The 18,333-nt window shown below is 36.6% G+C and overlaps 1 protein-coding gene across 6 annotated transcripts in view; it reads right to left on the reverse strand.

Moving 5' to 3' along the window:
* The window catches only part of ASPH (aspartate beta-hydroxylase), a 113,723-nt gene that overhangs the window by 35,115 nt on the left and 60,275 nt on the right, over positions 1 to 18,333 (reverse strand). The window contains exons 7-10 of one of the 6 annotated variants that reach the window (XM_039522516.1): positions 10,145 to 10,234; positions 4,580 to 4,654; positions 3,547 to 3,783; positions 2,829 to 2,894 (exon numbers count right to left, since the gene is read on the reverse strand). In XM_039522516.1, coding sequence (XP_039378450.1) covers positions 2,829 to 2,894; positions 3,547 to 3,783; positions 4,580 to 4,654; positions 10,145 to 10,234 — 468 coding nt within the window. Of the gene's footprint in view, positions 1 to 2,828; positions 2,895 to 3,546; positions 3,784 to 4,579; positions 4,655 to 10,144; positions 10,235 to 14,914; positions 16,510 to 18,333 lie in introns of those variants that run through there. The other 5 variants (XM_039522521.1, XM_039522518.1, XM_039522517.1 and 2 more) reach the window with 5 other exon arrangements.

The raw sequence follows: 18,333 nt of genomic DNA on the forward strand, positions 1-18,333 counted from the left end.
TTGGCCCGGTTAACCTTGCTTCATTGTTACATTGCTGATCAATTAGAGAACATGCTTGTTTAAAGTTGCGCAATGCCCCCTTATAATGTTGTTTGGCAGCAGCCTTTGTCTACCACTTGCAGAAAGAGCAGCCTATTGGAGCTAGCTGGGGAGCTTGGAACCAGGGCGGGCCAGCAGCTGACCTAAGTTCCCTGTGCTGCAGCCACCCAGCAGGCTATCAATTGCCAGGCAGTTCACCTGTCCCCCCGCACCCCACTGCCTCCTGCTTGCTGTGCAAAGGGCGGGGGGGGGGGGGAGAAGAGGGTTACTAATGTCAGGGTACCCCCCCCGTATCTCATCTCCACAGAGTGGAGGGGGACACGACAGGGCTCATGTGGAAGGGAGCTTGCTGGCAGCAGCTGTTGTCTCAACTTGCTGATCTACTTAAAAAGGCAATGTACTTAGAGTGGGGTCAGCGTACTTAAAGGGGCAATGCACATCTTTCTCTCTCTCATACACACGGTGTGTGTGTCTGTCTCTGTCTACCATGCTGTCTCCCCTCCCTCCATTTGTGCTGCCTTGCAGAATGTGAGGTTACATTAACAACGTGTTAACCCTTGAGGGCTCAGCCAAGTGTTAGTTCATCATTTAACAGTAAGACATTCCCTGGGAAATATCCCACTCTCTTCCACCCTCTGACTTCACCATCTCAACTGAGCTTCACAATCATCATTGCTGTGTAAAGTATTAAATTGTTTATACAACACATATACATAGTATAAGTTTTATATATATAAAATATAGTCTTGTCTGACGAAAACATTTTTTCCTGGAACCTAGCCCCCATTACATTCATTCTTATGGGGAAATTAGATTCACTTAACATTGTTTCACTTAAAGTCGCATTTTTCAGGAACATAACTACAATATTAAGCGAGGACTTACTGTACCGGGTTTGGAGCAGCAATGGAATAAACTGCTAGCTTATTAAGTCTCTGGGTGCTTCCAAATCATTGGTTAGAATGCTCCCATGAATGTAACTTCATAGTCCAGAGATCAGAGCAGCAACGCTGCAAAACGGAGATGCTTCCAGAGCCTTTTATAGCTTCTGGCATACGGAGGGAAAGCTCTCAGTCTTCGTTTGTGGAAAAATATAGGCACAAAATGGAGCTCAGTAGCACATGGTCTAGTCACATGCCCTTGTATGCTTCTATGAGTCAGAGCTGGGGCTATTACCAATATTCTAGCTAGAATGTCCACAAGAATGTTGATCAAGTGAAGACAGGTTTCTTCCATGGCCTACTGTGTTCATTGATGGCCCATCAACTCAAAAATTCCCTTCCCAATATGCTGGCTAGACTGGATTTAAATACCTTGTGGGTGTTACCCAGAAGCAAACATTGGAAATACAGGTACACAGTCGATATTCATAACTCCAGATACAAAAATAATGCATGCATACAAATAGGATGATCACGCTCAGCAAACCATAACTTTTCCACTGACACCTTAGATGGCATATATTGTACAAGATATGTTGCAATTATAATACAGTGGTAGCAACAATGATCTACATGGTTATATTTTTAATCAGATAATGTAAATTATCCATAGAAGTAGACTTTCATTATGTTAGTTCCATTAACGTGGTCATTCAATAGAAAGTTCCATATGTAGGCATAGGGCCTAAATTTCAAGTGAAGTTTCACAGTAAGGACAACAAGAGAAAAAAACATGTTGGATATACCAGCAGATTCTAAACTTCTGATCATCTTCATATAAGGATGCCCATATCATAATAAAATCTTCACATTTTTAGCTCACTTACAAATTCTGCCACCACCCTTGTCTATCAACACATGTCTATCAACATACATAAAGAACCACTACAACTAAATAATAGAAAAAAAATCAAGTCAGCATTGGTCTGTTGTCTAATACATCTTTGTTCAAGAATAGGGAAACAAGATTCTGGGAAATTGTACATTAATCTATGATGAACCACAGAAAGGGGTGGGGGGCGAGGAGGGAGTTTTCATTATACCATTAAGAACAGTCAATTAAATGGCAGGACACCACAATTCTTGGCTGTATTTTTCAAGGTCAAGGTCGATATTGCTTAGTGAATCAGCTACCTGGTTAAAGGGTTACCGGATAATAGTCTCCATACAAAACTGTCACTTGCATGGTAAGTCTGTTTTTCACCAAACAACAGTCATGGGGGCAGGAGTCTTGAGAACAAAGCTTGCTGTTGAATGACAGCATTAATGGAACTAACATAATGAAAGTCTTCTTGGATAATAATTTTTTTTTAATCTTTTGCTTTATTACTACCGCTTTGTTTACTGATTTAAAATAAACTAAATAAGATATTAAAACTCATAATACACAAGACCTTACTCGAAAAGCAATGCATTTACTTTTAGAATATCCAACCACAGATCCCCTCCTAGTCTTCGTCTGTCCGTATGTGAAAAAAAAAAAAAAAACCACCACATGTTCTGTGTGGAATTTTACTATCAAATACATATTCTAGACAGCCAGGGGCATATGTTGAATACAACAAGTCTTTCCGCAGCTTTTGCACTACTGAAGACAGACTTTTTTGTGATTACAAAAATTCTTCCCTTACATTATTAATTTTAAATTGCAAATCACTTAGTCCATTCAAAGGATTCGAATACCTTAGACAACAATAAAAAAAAGATTTTGGAGCAGTACGAAGTGTTTTAAAAAAAATTCACAACTCTAGATTAGTTCAGTAATTTCTATTTAGCTTTTCTGATTTTATTTTTAGCAGTAAGGCAAAAAAAACCAGTATTATGTAGTTAAGAAAAACAGATTCATACCAGGAATTTCAACAGCTTCAGGCTCACCTACTCCATGCTCTTCTACCTGATCATGACTGTCAGTTTCTGAGAGACAAAAATTAAAGAATTGCTTTCAATTATTAGCTAGTGTGAGTGTGTGTGTGTGTTCACACACACACAAAACTAAGTAATGACAGAGTCAAATTTCAAATAGCCTTCAGCGCAGCCTCTAACTTGTCACAGTAAGACCATCTGGAGAATATAATAAAAGTGTTTCGGTAGAATAAAGAAAATCTCAAGCAATCAAAAAATAATCCTGTTAAAAACAAATAAAACAAACAATAGGGTTAATTAATATGCTATGAATTAAAATGCGTTAAAAATCTTGTTTTGATTTATAAAATATTTATATTTGGGAATAGCTTTTGCTGAGGTTTAACATTGTAACATCTTCACCAAACTGAAATTTAGATGGCGTCACACTCTTAAAAGGTATGCATTACATGCACTTCATAAATTGTCATGTACACTCTCATAGGTGAACAAAAGCGTATTTGTTTGTGAATATTTGCCAGTTATGTTCTCAGTTAGGGTTTGTACACATAAATGCAGTAATTGGCTTGTCAAAAAAGAAAGGCCCTAAAAACTTCAATGAGAATTTCTCTCTTGCTACACTTAAATAATTTCCATTATATTAGCTCTTGCTATTTCTACAAGAATCAACTAGAAATATTTTTAATTGGTTCAGATAAGATACCTTCCTGAACCGGTTTTGGTATTTCAGGTACTTCAGGTATTTCATCTTCTAATGCTTCATAAAGGTCATCTGTTGTAGGAATTTCAAAAGCTTCTTCATAAACTTCATCCTTCTCCTGCCGTTCATCATTTAATCCTTCATCTGCACCTTCCTCATGGTCATCATTTAATCCTTCATCTGCACCTTCCTCAGGCTCGTCATTTAATCTTTCATCTGCACCTTCCTCATGCCTCTCTCCTGATTAATAATAAGTACAGAAGATGTAAACACCATATCCAGCACCCTCTGAATTAAATTTCCAACAAATAATCCACATTCAAATTTATCTCTAATAGTTCTTAGGGCTAGTCTACACTTACCTGCCGGGTCGACGCGGTGAGTTCGACTTCTCGGAGTTCGAACTATCGCGTCTAATCTAGACGCAATAGTTCGAACTCCCCGCGCGCTCCGGTCGACTCCGGTACTCCACCACTGCAAACGGCGGTGGCGGAGTCGACCTTGGAGCCGCGGACTTCGATCCCGCGGCATCTGGACGGGTAAGTAGTTCAAACTAGGGTACTTCGAGTTCAGCTACGCTATTCACATAGCTGAACTTGCGTACCCTAATTTGACCCCCGCCCTTAGTGTAGACCTGCCCTTTGACATTCCCCAAAATAAGTATGATCTTAACCATTATCAGAATGAACTTCTAAAATGCCTGTACATTGATCCACTGGAGAAACGGCTTGGAGATAGAACCACAGTGACAGATGACACCATCCCTGTCCTCTCTTGCTATGTCAAGATGTAACATTTTGAAACATTATTTGTAGACTGGTCAATGGGAGTTACAGGTACTCAGAACCTCTGAAAATCAGGCCGGTTATCAGGGTTTGCTCCCTAGACCACCTAGGTGTTAACAACTTGTTGGCTATCCCCTCACATACAGCTGAAAAGAAATCCAGTGCACCATCATCAAGAATCTCTCCCAGATTTGTCTAGTCTGTTGTGCTATTTATAAATTACACAGTGACTGCAAAATCTGAATTCATACCGGCTTGTGAATGGAGTGCTTCATGAAGAATGGCCTGGATTTCCTCTTCCAGTTCTGCTTCAACATTCTTGTGCTCTAAATGGGTTATAAAATATGTCAAAGATAGATGTAAAGGATAACAAAGTTTGCACTTTGCAACTGTTGCAATTAGTTTGTATCCGCAAAACGAACAGGAGTACTTGTGGCACCTTAGAGACTAACATTTATTTGAGCATAAGCTTTCGTGGGCTACAGCCCACTTCTTCGTCTGCATAGACTGGAACATATAGCAAGAAGATATTTATACATATAGAGAACATGAAAAGGTGGAAGTAGCCATACCAACTGTAAGAGGCCAATCAATTGAGATGAACTATCATCAGCAGGAGAAAAAAAAACTTTTGAAGTAGTCACTTCCACCTTTTCATGTTCTCTGTATGTATATATAATCTCCTCACTATATGTTCCAGTCTATGCATCTGATGAAGTGGGCTGCAGCCCACAAAAGCTTATGCTCAAATAAATTTGTTAGTCTCTAAGGTGCCACAAGTACTCCTGTTCTTTTTGCGGATACAGACTAACACAGCTGCTACTCTGAAACCTGTCATATTCAGTAAAGCAACTCCTTGACCTCATTAGATCACTGTAGAGTTTTCCTATCACCTCTGTAATTAATTGGACTGGAGGCAGGGGATCAGGTAAAATAGATTGCATTTTTTAAACAGTAAAAATGAACACCTTTGCCAGACTTCTAGCCATTTCACTGAAGATGAATTGAAAGCATTTGCTTTATGCTTTTCAGTATGTGAAGAACATCAACTTTTCTGTACAACTAGTGATTTCAGATAGTTGCATTTCAGCTGCCATATAGTAATCACCAAGAACTCTCTGATGTTAACCTATACAAAAATATTTACTGCAACATACACAAGAAAAAAAATTAAAACACAACCCACAACTTTTAAAAATGGCAGGCACTGAAAAAAATTGAACTGCTTCAAGTAGCAGTAAAACTCTGTATCTTACCTGATCCACTATTACTTTTTATGGTTCCAAAACACACCACGTTATTTTAATCCCTTAAATAAAACACTCTTACCTTACAGGCAATGTCATGTGTGTGTCATGCTGTAGGGACAGCAAAATACTATCCAAGTCAGTGGGGTTTTTGTTTTGTAAAAAAAACAGCCAAGTGGTGTCAATTTTTCCACTGGTAACACTTCCCAAGCAGTTCATGCCACATTACACACAACTGTCCCACTTCTGACCCATTTATTTATGGTAAAACCTTTGGCACACGCTCCCCAAACACCCGTTTTAAAAAACTGCTTCAGGTGATTGGTTCTCTTTCCAGCAATTATATAGCTCCATAAATAAGATGCGAACAAAGTATATTTTCCAAAACAATACTACAGGAGTTAAAAGACAAGTCTGCTAAAAGGAAGTGTATGTTTGCATGCATGTGCCTTCAGGACATTGTTTTGTAAGTCTTCACTTTATTTCACCTCTCAGATTTATGGGGCTCTAATTTAAGACACTACTCACACAAAAAAAGAAGAGGTGATAAACAGCAATACATACTGTATTATCAGATTGAGCTTTCAAAGGTATCTTGATGAGAAAAAAATATGCCATGTCCATATTATTATATTTATTGCTTCCTTTATAATTTCTTTCATGCAACAGAGACAGAAACTGACTACTACAGTTAGGTATGTGCAACTGCTCATTTGTGTACACCTAACTCAATTACAAATACTTTATGTGCACAGGCTAAACCAGAAATTCACAGAAGCATGTGGCCAGTTAGGTGCTCAACTACCAGGTGAATACAAAAATACACAATGTTAATGAAGACATCAAGCTCTTAATACCTGTGTTGAGTCTGCAATGGTTTACACACAACTACATCTTTGAATATTTGGCCCACACTGTTACTAGATATCATTTCTTCTTACAGTATGCACATGCTGGAAGGATGGTTGAAAGTTTGACAGTCCTGGAGGACTTTCTGCTGGGGGAATTCTGAAACACTGCGCATGCGCAGAATTTATGTCCCCATCAGATTTCTTTGCTACCCTGCAGAAAAACGACTAACAGGATACAAAGGGAAGTCACAAGAGTAATCATGGGACCCTCCCCAGCAGTATGTTTCAGGTGGCCAGCGCAGCTGGCAAAGAAGTAAATCACCATGGGATGGGGGCAGGACTGGGGAAGAATCGGCTGGTGGCTCCTACCCTGCACCAGGCTCAGCTCCTAGTCCCAGCTGGGCTGGAGAGGATGGGACTTCCTCTTCCCCTCCACAGTATTCCTGGCCATATGAGACCCACCCCCAGATTTCTCCCCTGGCTGTAGGAAGCTCTGCAAACTCTCTCCCTCTCCCTGGCGCTTCCTGCACCCATCATTCCTCAGGTGCAGGAGGCAGGGTCACTGTACAGGGAGCTGCTCCCCTATCCACCCAACCCCAAGCATCCAGACACCCCCTCCCTTCATACCCAGACCCTCCCGTTGAACCTCACCCCTCACCCAGACCCCCCCACACACACACCTGGATCCCCTCCACACTAAGCCCCTCCATACTTGACACGGAGGGACAGTGCCCTGGGGTGTTTCAGGGGCAGGGACCAGTCTTTGCACTGTGTCAGGGTTGGGTGCAGCCTCATCGCTGGATCTGTGTCCTGAGGGCAGTGGGAGCTCCACAGTGATCTCCCACCTCCATGCAGCCAGTGGCCTGTGCGCCCCAAAGTCATGCTGGAGCCTTCATTTATTTGACAAATAAAATTTGCAGAATTTTAAAAAATAGTGTGTGTGGAATTTTTATTTTTTGGCACATAATTTTTAAAATTTTGGTGCAGAATGCTCTAAGGAGTAATCATTGTAAGTTCCAGAAAGATGGGTCCTGGGTTTTCAATAGAAAAATAAGTGTTCCAAAATTTCATATCAATTGAAGAAAGATTTAATTTCCTATTATGAAGTGAGTGAGTGAGTGTGTGAGTGAGTGAGTGAGTGTGTGTGTACTCCCACAATATATATGAGATATGGAAGGAAATACCATTTTATTAATTATATGAATTTTTTTCTGAATTTGAAATTTAAAGATAAAGAAACAAAATGGCAACTAATAAGTCTTTGTAAAAATCAGTGACCCTTAAATGCCTTCTGGCTCTTCAGTTTTACACACACTGAACATATATTACATAATTTCATGTCAATTTCAGCTACTTGAGCTTCTCAACAAATTAAAATATTACTTGTAAAATGGACTAAGTTTTCAGAAAGGAAGTCTTTTAGTCCTTGTCCAGAGCCTAGTCCACAGTGGCTCAAACTGAAGAATTTGTCTGAGCCAAGAAAAATGGAATGGGTGTAATCTTTAATGCTTAAAGAGGGGAAGTGCTATTTATAAAAAAAAAAGTATTACCAATAATAGATTATTTTTTTTTAAATTCTGATGTCTATAACAAAGGTTTTTTTTAAAAAAAAACCTCATTTTCAAAACAGTTTCCATAAAACACTTCTATTTTCAATATTAATTTAAAATAGTAAGACTATTATATATGCAGTTCAAATAGTGACTATTCTTTTTCTAATCCCTTATTCAGCAGCAAAAAATGAAGTGCATATATGGAGGGAACTGTCAGATACATTTAAGATTATATAATTAGATACTCTTTTGAAATTCTAAATTCAAGTAAGTGAAAACAATGGATTTACAGACACTGGGAGAATAAGTGCTTAAAAGAATATACCAAGCTGTACTCAATTCAATTTAGATAAATAATTTTAATATGATTTTTAAATTAAGTAAATTATAAACACTGAAGAGAAATTTTAAGGTTTCCAACAAAGGGATTTAGAAAAAGAACCAGATGTTTGTTTCCATAGGGTGCTTCTTCTGATAAGGATAGAAATTATTTAATACAAAATTGTATAAATTATACTGTTAATAATAAATATAAATATTACTATTAATGGATTATATTTAATATTATACCAAGTAGGTACTATATATGTATGCAGAAGGGATCACTCAAAGAAGTTTACTTGTGTAATAGTACTTTTGGCACTTACGCAGTTCACGCATTCAGATCACTTAAAATCAGTGGGGGAAATTGAAAATAAACAACTCAGCTTTTAAATAAATTGTATAGCAAAATTAAATGCTGTAGGAAAACTACCACCGTCTGTATATTCAGATGAAGTGCATATACCTGTATCTTCAGAACACATGGAAATTACTACTTAAAAACTCTATGAATTTTATCAACTATGATAGAATTATTTTCTTGTGCTTTTTTAGCCCAGATTCTAATTTCCAGTTTATTAACAATATGCCCTACATTCGTAACTCATTCTGTACAGTCTTATGCACATATTCAATAGGATGTGCTTTCTGAAAGGACAGAAAAAAGATGCAGAAAATAGGTTTTGAGAGTCCAATCCATGCATTGTGTCTGGTAGTAAGTAATACTTGCTAGCAAGCACTTGTAAAATTGGGTATTTAATTTATTTCCTTGAATTCTGCATAGGACTGGCGGGTTTTAATCTTTTTGATGTTTTAAGCAGGAAATCTGTTCCTGAAGGTAGATTTTGAACTTAAGTACAAGTACTTGAGTACTGTAGTACATAAGTACTGAATACTTAAAATATGTAGCATTGATTAAACTTCGCCTAGTTATTGAGCTTAAAATATTGCAAAAACACAAAAAGCATTTAAATTACAAAAAGAAAACACCATCTTTTTGGGTGTGGGTGTGGGTGTGTGTATAAAGTGTAAAACATTGTGTGGTCCTGAGCCTAGTTTGGTGGCCTCTTGGTATTACCATAATACAAATAATAATAGCAGCAACAACATTAATGCCTATTTATATTAATATTAATAATGATCGGTTTACAATTGTTTCCACACTTTTGTTCTAGCAGTTGAGCCAAATATGAACTCCCAGTATAAACTATTATAGATGTAATCATTTAAAAAAAATGCTGATCTAATTTTCAAAAACAAGTTTTATGCCTGTATCTTTAAAGTCACAAACTTAAATTGTATACTTGTATATTTTGTCCTCTAACCAGGAGAGCAATAAAATCATAAGAGACAACATTCATGTCCATTTTTATGTACTGCGCTACCTTCATTAAACACTTGGTGGAGCAACCTAATTAAACTTTGCAGACTACTCAAACTGGCAAATCTGCTCCCATTTTTTATTAAGAACTCTACTAAATCTATATACATACCAGCATTTGTATTCTTACAGAAAAATATGCTGCATCAGTACTATACAAATTGTAGTCAAGAATGTTTACAGTTGCTCTTTCTATTGTATGAATTAACCAGTTATAAAATTAATAAACATTAAAATTCTTAACTGTTACTTATAGTGATTCCTGAATATTCTGGAATAAATTACTACAGTAAACTGACAATTATTAAGAAGTTAAATGGCAAATGTTGGCAACAGAAAGAAGGGATTTTTTACCTGTGATGAGAGGTCATACAATTTCACATCCACGCAGACAAAAGTATCATAATTCAAGTGAAATGTTTCTTGCCTTTTGTTGTCATGTATAGTTTGTGAGAGACCTTACCTGATTTAACGAATGACTGTTCTGCAGGTCGAATGGACTCTTCAGATTCTGCTGGTGTTGGCTGTGCTGGGACAGATCTTTCTTTAAGTCCTGCATTTTTCAGTTATAAAGTTAACTTTAGGCTTTTTTTTTTGTCTTGATTTAATTATATATCAGCATGAGATAATCTTGATAATCAGCATGAGATTCAATTATATTATCAGTAAAACAAATGGACAGTATAAGCACCTGAGGATTTACTCAAGCAATGTACTGTTCTAGGTTGTCCATAACAGTACAGTCTCTGCAAAGACTGAAGCATGTTGGGAGGGTTGTTTGAAGAACACAACCATGAAATTAGAAAAATGGGTAAAAATGCCCAAACTTCTTTCTTTGGTATAAGTTTATTGAACAAAATCCACACTGATTTAAACACATCACAATACTGTTCATAGGTTTTGTTTAGTATGAAAAAGTAATGTATGCTGATAAAAACAGACATTTCTTTTCACTTCAACTATTTCCAAATTTTAAAAATGGTACTTATGTGATTTTTTTAAGTTGTCTTATCTTGAGTTCTTCTAAAAAGTTTTCATAACGCATAGCTCGCAATAAAACCATTGACTAGGCTCACAAATATAGCTCAATAAATTGTAAGAAGGCTACTAGCCTAACTGTGCCTTCAGATTCAGCAATCTATCCTTTAGTTCTCTTCAGTCCATACATCAGGTTCATGAATGCTGTAACAAAACTATGATTCACGGAGTTCTGGTACAAAGGTTTCCCCAATATAGTAAGACTTGACGTACAACTAAATAAGTGCCTCTGGATCTGACTATGATGGAAAACAAGGGAGCTGCACATATACAGTGATCAGTGCCAGAGGTAAGAGGGTCACAGAATTTCCAGGTGGGAAGATCACCTAGTCCCATCATTCATGTGTCCAGTGCAGAATTGTTACCTAACACACATTTTCCACTTACTTATGAAGTCTAGTTTTGGAAAGTAACAAGTGAGCGTTTTGAGCCACTCACAGAGATATTAATTAGGTTGTAGAACATTCTCAAGAATATCTTGATAATCAGGATACATTTTCCTCTTTTAGAAGAGTGGATACAAGCCCGAGTTCTTACTCAATAACCATACTACAAGGTCTACACGCTTCCTTTGTTGTTCTCATTGAAACACATCAGATTGTATTGTCTGTCTCATTAACAGAAACATTCATTCCTAAAATGTCAAACTCATAAGATTTAAAATTGATTATACATCAGATTTGTTTTATGATTAACAAAATCCAACATTAGTCACTGAACAATGTTCATTAGGGCTCAAACAGGTCTAATTTTTTGAGGCCTGAACAATGGAGGGAGCAGTGAGAACTTTAGTTCCTTCAACTCTATATTAGGTGTTTTTAGCCAGGATAGTGTTATATAGGGTTTTTTTTTAATTAATTCTCAACAGAACTTGGCCTAAATGAACATCAAAAGATAGAGAAATGACCAACTATAAGTATTTCAACAGCTCTGTAGGAACTTCTTTCTAATAGTTACAAGCACAGCTGAAACATGTCAGTACTTAAAATATTTGAAACCTGATTGAAAAAAAAACCCAAAAAACCTGCAGTTCACCACTCTGCATACTAACTCCTCCTCACTTATTTAAAAAAAACATAGCAATTTAGACTTCTTTCTGCACATCCCAAAACAAACTCTCAGTTTCAGATCTCTCACAATATCAACTGAGTTTACAAACTGGGTTGATCAACAGAGCACAAAATGCATGTTAAAATATGCACCCATGTCTTGGATTCATTGTTTCAAGTTCTCCATTTGTCTTTAAGTATAAATTGACAGAGGAACAGATGTGCTGTAATTATGTGATGGCAAGTCAGGAAGCAAACAAGTTGCTCCAAAGTGAACTACACCGTACCCCTTTAAAATGGACTTTAAGCCACCACTTCAGTTCCATCAGCTTTTTACTATTATTCTGTTTAGAGAATTTTTTCTGAAAGCTAAATCTACATTATATGCCTTAATTTCACAACCCCATTTCTGGGCTATTCTGAACTATTATTTATGTAAACAAGTACTTTTATATTACTTAACGGGATATTTGAAATTACTGTGGTACAAGGATTGTTTAACTCATATCTTTTATACTAATAAAGCTTAAGGGTTTTTAAATTAAATGACCTGGAACAGCATGAGCAGATTGTAGCAGACCAGCAAATCCAGAGTTAAAAGATTAATATCGCATCTTTGACTTTTTTTTACTATACCCATGGAAGCCAAGCAACTTAAAAAAAACTAACATTGTTTGTGTCACTCAAATGCAACATACTTATGTAAGACAAATGACTAATGTCCTCAGAATATGCTCTTTCAAAAAGGTGGTACACTTTTTGAACAGTGTACAATCTTCTGTTGCGATGTTCCTTGTGTACTGTTTCAATCAAGGAAATTATATTTACATTTTATTTTCAGGCTCTTAAACATACCTTTATACAGTAACAACTCTATTGGATTTAGATGTTTGATTTTAATGAAAGGTGTTTAGAGACACAATCCCATGTACTAGGTTACAGAGTGACTGTGGGCTTGGCTACACTTACAAATTTGCAGCGCTGCAGCAGGGTGTGAAAACACACCCTCTCCAGCGCTGCAAATTGCGGCGCTGCAAAGCGCCAGTGTGGTCAAAGCCCCAGCGCTGGGAGCGTGGCTCCCAGCGCTGTACGTTATTCCCCACAGGGAGGTGGAGTACGGACAGCGCTGGGAGAGCTCTCTCCCAGCGCTGGTGCTTTGACTACACTTAGCGCTTCAAAGTGCTGCCGCGGCAGCACTTTGAAGCGTAAGTGTAGCCAAAGCCTGTGTGACTGATCTTTCACACACGAAGCATGTGTATGTTTATCCCATTTAAAACTATATACATATTGGAATTCACAGGAAAAACGTAAATTAACAATTACAAAGAAACATGATGGTCTGAACTACATTAGAAGTTTTCATGAAGCTGCTTTAAAACAGAATCTTAAGTAAGGTTCCCATACTGCAAAGTCTTACACACATGCTTAACTTTATGCATGGGAACAGTCCCAATGAAATCAATGGGACTTCATATGTGTATAATCTTTGTAAGATTGGGACATAACAGGATTGTTGGGGTTTTTTTGTATGTGGCTTTTTGGGGGGCGCGGGAGCGTATGAAGGAGAGTTAATTCTGCCTTTTTTCCTCAATACCATTTGATGCATGCAACTTAAAAATACATACATATATAGTCTTAAATATAACTGCTCTATTCACTTTGAAGACCATTTTTACTGCAAGTGTAAAAAGTTATTTTTTATGTATACTGAGACATCCGTTCCAGTTTCCCAGTAGGAGATAAAAAAGCAAACTGCAATATGGCAGTTCAGAGGTTGGAACAGATAAGAGGCATTATAGAAAGTATGACACTCAAATCTCCACCTTCCCCTTCCTCCCCGCCCCCCGGTACTTTTCTCTGTTACCAGCTATAAGAAAAATGTTGATGTACACACCCTCAATCCAGACACTGGAGGGACCCTAGATGTAATCTGCCAATAGAAGTACTTCCAGTACCTAATTACAAAAAAAGTGTTTCTCTATCAAATATTTATCTTAATTTCCAACAGATTACAATGGAATAAGAGATAAGAGTATAATATTGTTACTGAAACTTAAACTTAGGAGAAGTCTGGGCTTGTTATGCAAGAATAGATATCAAGTCCCATTTCCAAAGGAGATTTAGAATATTTTTCTAGAGCTGTTCTGAGAGATTTCTATATTCACTCCCACATTTTTGCTAATCTCTAAAATGTACCCTGATCAACACGCAGATGTGTATACATACACTTTATATTTTCCCAGTATTTAGAAACTAATTCAGTATGTCATCCCCCTAATTATGACGTGTGTCACATTGTACTGTTCGCCATTGTTTTTGTTTTCAAAAACATTGTTTCCTTCACAGCGTTATATAAAAGTATATTACTGCACCTGTCACCCATAGGTCTTAAAGCACCTTATAAATACTAAGCCTCAATACAACTAAGCATGCATGTATGTACTGGATCAACTGAGAGACAGAAGTGAAGTGATTTATACAAGGTCACAGAACAGTTTATGGTAGACCCAGAACTGCAGAGTCAAATTCCAGAACCTTGCTAGGACCACCAGCCACTACAGTCAGTGACCCTGTTGGTGTCATTAGGCATGACTCTAGGTAACTCAGGAGGGTGGAAAACCACAGTGTCAATGAAGCCTTTCTATAGTAGGCCTGAATGAACTAAAGTCACTCCATGTCTGACCAAAGCACTTCCATGTTTGAACTTTAATCGACCTAACAGGCCAGGAACAGAGAATGGTTATCAGTTGCAACACCTGTACCAGAAGGTAATAATGAGGCCTGCTATAATGAGGCCTGCTTGCTTCTGGCTAAGGGGCAAAATAACAGATCAAAAAAAGTAAGACAAGATAACAATTAACAGAAGAGTTACTAACAAGCTAGATTGGTTTTTGCCAAGTATGACTTAAAGTGTATCTGCTGCATGGGAATGAAAGGTGGGGAAAGGGGGGGGAGGGGATAGAAGAGGCTTAGTTAAAGTTGTGTATAAAAAAAGAGAAAAGCTGCTTGTAGCGGTGTGCTTGATCTGAGACAAGTCTGTCTCCTGGCACCGCTTTGAGATCTCAAATAAACTTTGTCTGTTTCTCCACCTTGGTGTGTTTATTGGAGCGAAGCACACCGGGCAACGAACCGCTGTTGCTGTCCTCGGGCATTCTGTGCCGGCAACAACCCTCAAGTATCATTTTCAGATTTTGTTCAAGTCTCTTGTAATTTTATTTGCAATGATTCAGCATATAATCAATTCTATCGTTTGTCCAATAAAAATCAGGATTTGTACATAAAGTATCTCTTATATACCAACTAGAAATTAAGTATAGATTTTGTAACATACTGAAATACACTATTTCTGACGAAATTTTGTAACATCCTATTTACCCCAATTAATAAGACTCTTGGATACTTCTCATTCTTCACTGTTGAAATAAAACAAAAGAAATACCAGTCCAAAAAATGAGCTAATGTATAGAAGTAGAACATTTAGAACTATTGTAGGAATAAGCTATTCTATGAGTGGCTGCAATACACAAATCTGTTCTCTAATCCAGTCTAGCCAAAATACAAATAATGGTACAATGTCAGCTTCCTGAAATTTGATCAGCAAGCAACAACTCCCATTTAGTCATCTCAGGAAGTGGCTAGATTTTCAAAAGCAGTAAGCACCCAGAAGCTTCCATTGAGAAGGGAGCTGCTGGCTTCTGAGCACTTTTGAAAATCTGCCCCCAATTTTGGGTGCTAAATACTTTTGAAAACCTCGCCCATAGTGAACTAACAAAGGTTTCAGACAAAAGATGAAGCCAACACAGCAGTAATTTAGCACAGTAATAGCAATACAAAACAAACTGTCACAGCACCACTGAAAAACATTACAGCGCTCAATAAAAGCATCAGACTCTGACAAATGTGTTTCACTGACACTATTTCTAGTTTGCATGCCTTATAATGAAATGAGAATTAGTTTCTTACAACAGGAATTTTCACCACTTAGGTAATGTTCAGATTATCCTCTAATAATACATTAATAAACTTTTACATATGATCAACAATGTTTATACACTCTTCACATATCTACAAGAAAAATGTAACACCTTAATACAAAGCAAGAGACATGTATTTAAGGGTTTGATATTGTATGTAAAAAAAAGTCCTATTTCAAAGCTATAGCAACAATTTTTTAATGTACAGGACTTGTGGTCAGAAACATTATGTACACATTTGAGCTCCACAGCAGATATTTGTTGTGTGTTTACAATGCAAGTACACACATAAGCAGTCTGCATAATCACTCACACTAATGACTTTCAGAAAAATTGTTACTAATACACTAAATTATGTTACCAATACACTAATTTTTTCTCACCATCAAATTCCTATTTCTGTTTTTTCTTCTCATCTTCCTTTGCTGAATTTTCAGAAACTCCAGAAAGGATTTTAGCTATCTTTTTAGTTACTGTGTCTTTCCCTGCTTGAGAAGGGGTAACCACCTTTTCAGGGGCTGATTTCTTCATAGTTTCCTTGTGTTTCACATTTTTGTCTATTCCTGATTTTTCATTTTCCTTGCCTTTGTCTTTTTTAACCTTGTCAGAATCTTTCCTCAATTTAGCCACCTCAACAACTTTCTTAACCTTTCGGTCAGCAACTTTTCCTTCCATGGTTTTCTTTTTCTCTTCAACTTTGTTTTCCTTCTTCCTGGATGCTTCTTTCTCTCTTATTTTCTTGAGTGGTTCTTTAATTGCTTCTTTTACTTTTCAGATTTTCATTTAAAAAAGGAAAACGTTAATTAACAGCACCATTTTTAGATAATGGAACATAATTTTGTGTACGGTATCTGCATAATTCAATGCCAATTGCAGCTCCAAACCTGAATAATCGAAGATGACCACCCATATTTCCCGCCTCCCCCCGCCCTCCAATCTAATGCTGGCATAACTAGCAGTCTATTTTTTATTCTAATTAACCCATAACAAAATTCATGAAATATTTATGCAGAAAGATCTCTTGATGCCTAAATACTTGCTAATTAGGATGGCAATTTAAAGCTATTAATACATTTATAAAACTACACAAATTAGATCTGAGTTTCATACTGAAGTCTTAAATCATGCAGCAGAAGCAGAAAATAAGCTTCTTATATTAAATCGCTGTATTTTCAATTTCATACTCTAATAAAACTACTTTTCTATAACTAATACTGTTAATTTCCTTTTACAGAACACATGCTTTTCAATTACTTTGTCTAACACCTCTTTGATCCTAGTACTTTGAATCTTATAAGATAAAGAAAGTATTTTATTTGTAAGACTACCTTCTTTAAAACAAGATCTACTCATGAATTTTTCAACCTCATAGATCAGCAAGGAAATTTACAGTAACTAATATCTATAGCATAACACTTTAGGGACACTGTCACCTTAGTTAGGCCAAAGATCACAAAAAAAGTTAGTGTGACTAGGAAAAAGGATGAGAACCCAACAGCACTGTTAGTGAATTAAAGCCAGAATAGGGAGTACTAGAAACTGACAGTAAAAACAAACAAACAAACAAACAAAATGCAAACTGATCAGTCTATTTTCATTGTACAATGAAATACAAATTAAAAGCATCAAAGGTAAATCTGATTTTAAAATCTTGGCATTTTAATCAATAGCATTAATATATATACATTTTATTATGATTTTTATCTTGACATTGTCCCTTTCATACTTTATTCTTTCTTATTTATTTAAATTACAGTAGCTTACGACTGTGATGCAACATCCAGATAACATGCAAACAAAGCAGATCAACACAGCCTTCTTAACTACTGAAAGTACACTTAAAAAAAGATGATCAGTTACAGTAGTATTCCCCATTTTAAATAGAAAGTGTTTGAAACTGGTAGAAATTTTCAAAAGGGGAGGGAATGTTTACAATATGTTTGTCCTCACTTGTTAAGGAAATTAAATATTAAATCCTGATGACAATATGCAGAAAAGGTGATTCCGCAAAATAAAGTTACTTTGATGCTATTTTCATACTTTGTGTGTGTGTGTGTGGGGGGGGAAATCTATGTCAAAGTAACTTTCCACTTTATACATAAACCTAAAAACTAGAAAAATATTTTGTTTACTACGATGGGGTTAGCATAGAAAAAAAAGTCATTTACTTTCAGCCCTCTTCACACTTACAAACAAAAGAAATTAGTCTGGTCCTCTTCCTATGAAAAGCAATAGTAATTTTTTTACCAATGTAATTTAGGTTTTCAATCCTTACTCAGGAAAGTCTCCCCTTGAAGCCTACTGGAGGTTTTGTCAGAGTAAATAATATTGAAAGCTGTAATGTAGGGTACTAACTGATTACCTGTACCTTCTCATTACATTTTCTGCATACGAAAAGAATATACGCTTTCAATTCATAAAATTTATAATTCGGCCACCATATATCCTCCCGATAGGTTCTCTACATGATGTGCAAGGACTGAAGGCATTTCATAATATTCCTTCACTAAATACCATATAATTCTTCATTAAGAACCCAAACACAACAAGTAACTAAATGGCTCGTTTATTAATATTTTGGGAAACACACT

Source organism: Mauremys reevesii, linkage group 2 (genome assembly GCF_016161935.1).
Source record: "Mauremys reevesii isolate NIE-2019 linkage group 2, ASM1616193v1, whole genome shotgun sequence".
NCBI classification, from domain to species: Eukaryota; Metazoa; Chordata; order Testudines; family Geoemydidae; genus Mauremys; species Mauremys reevesii.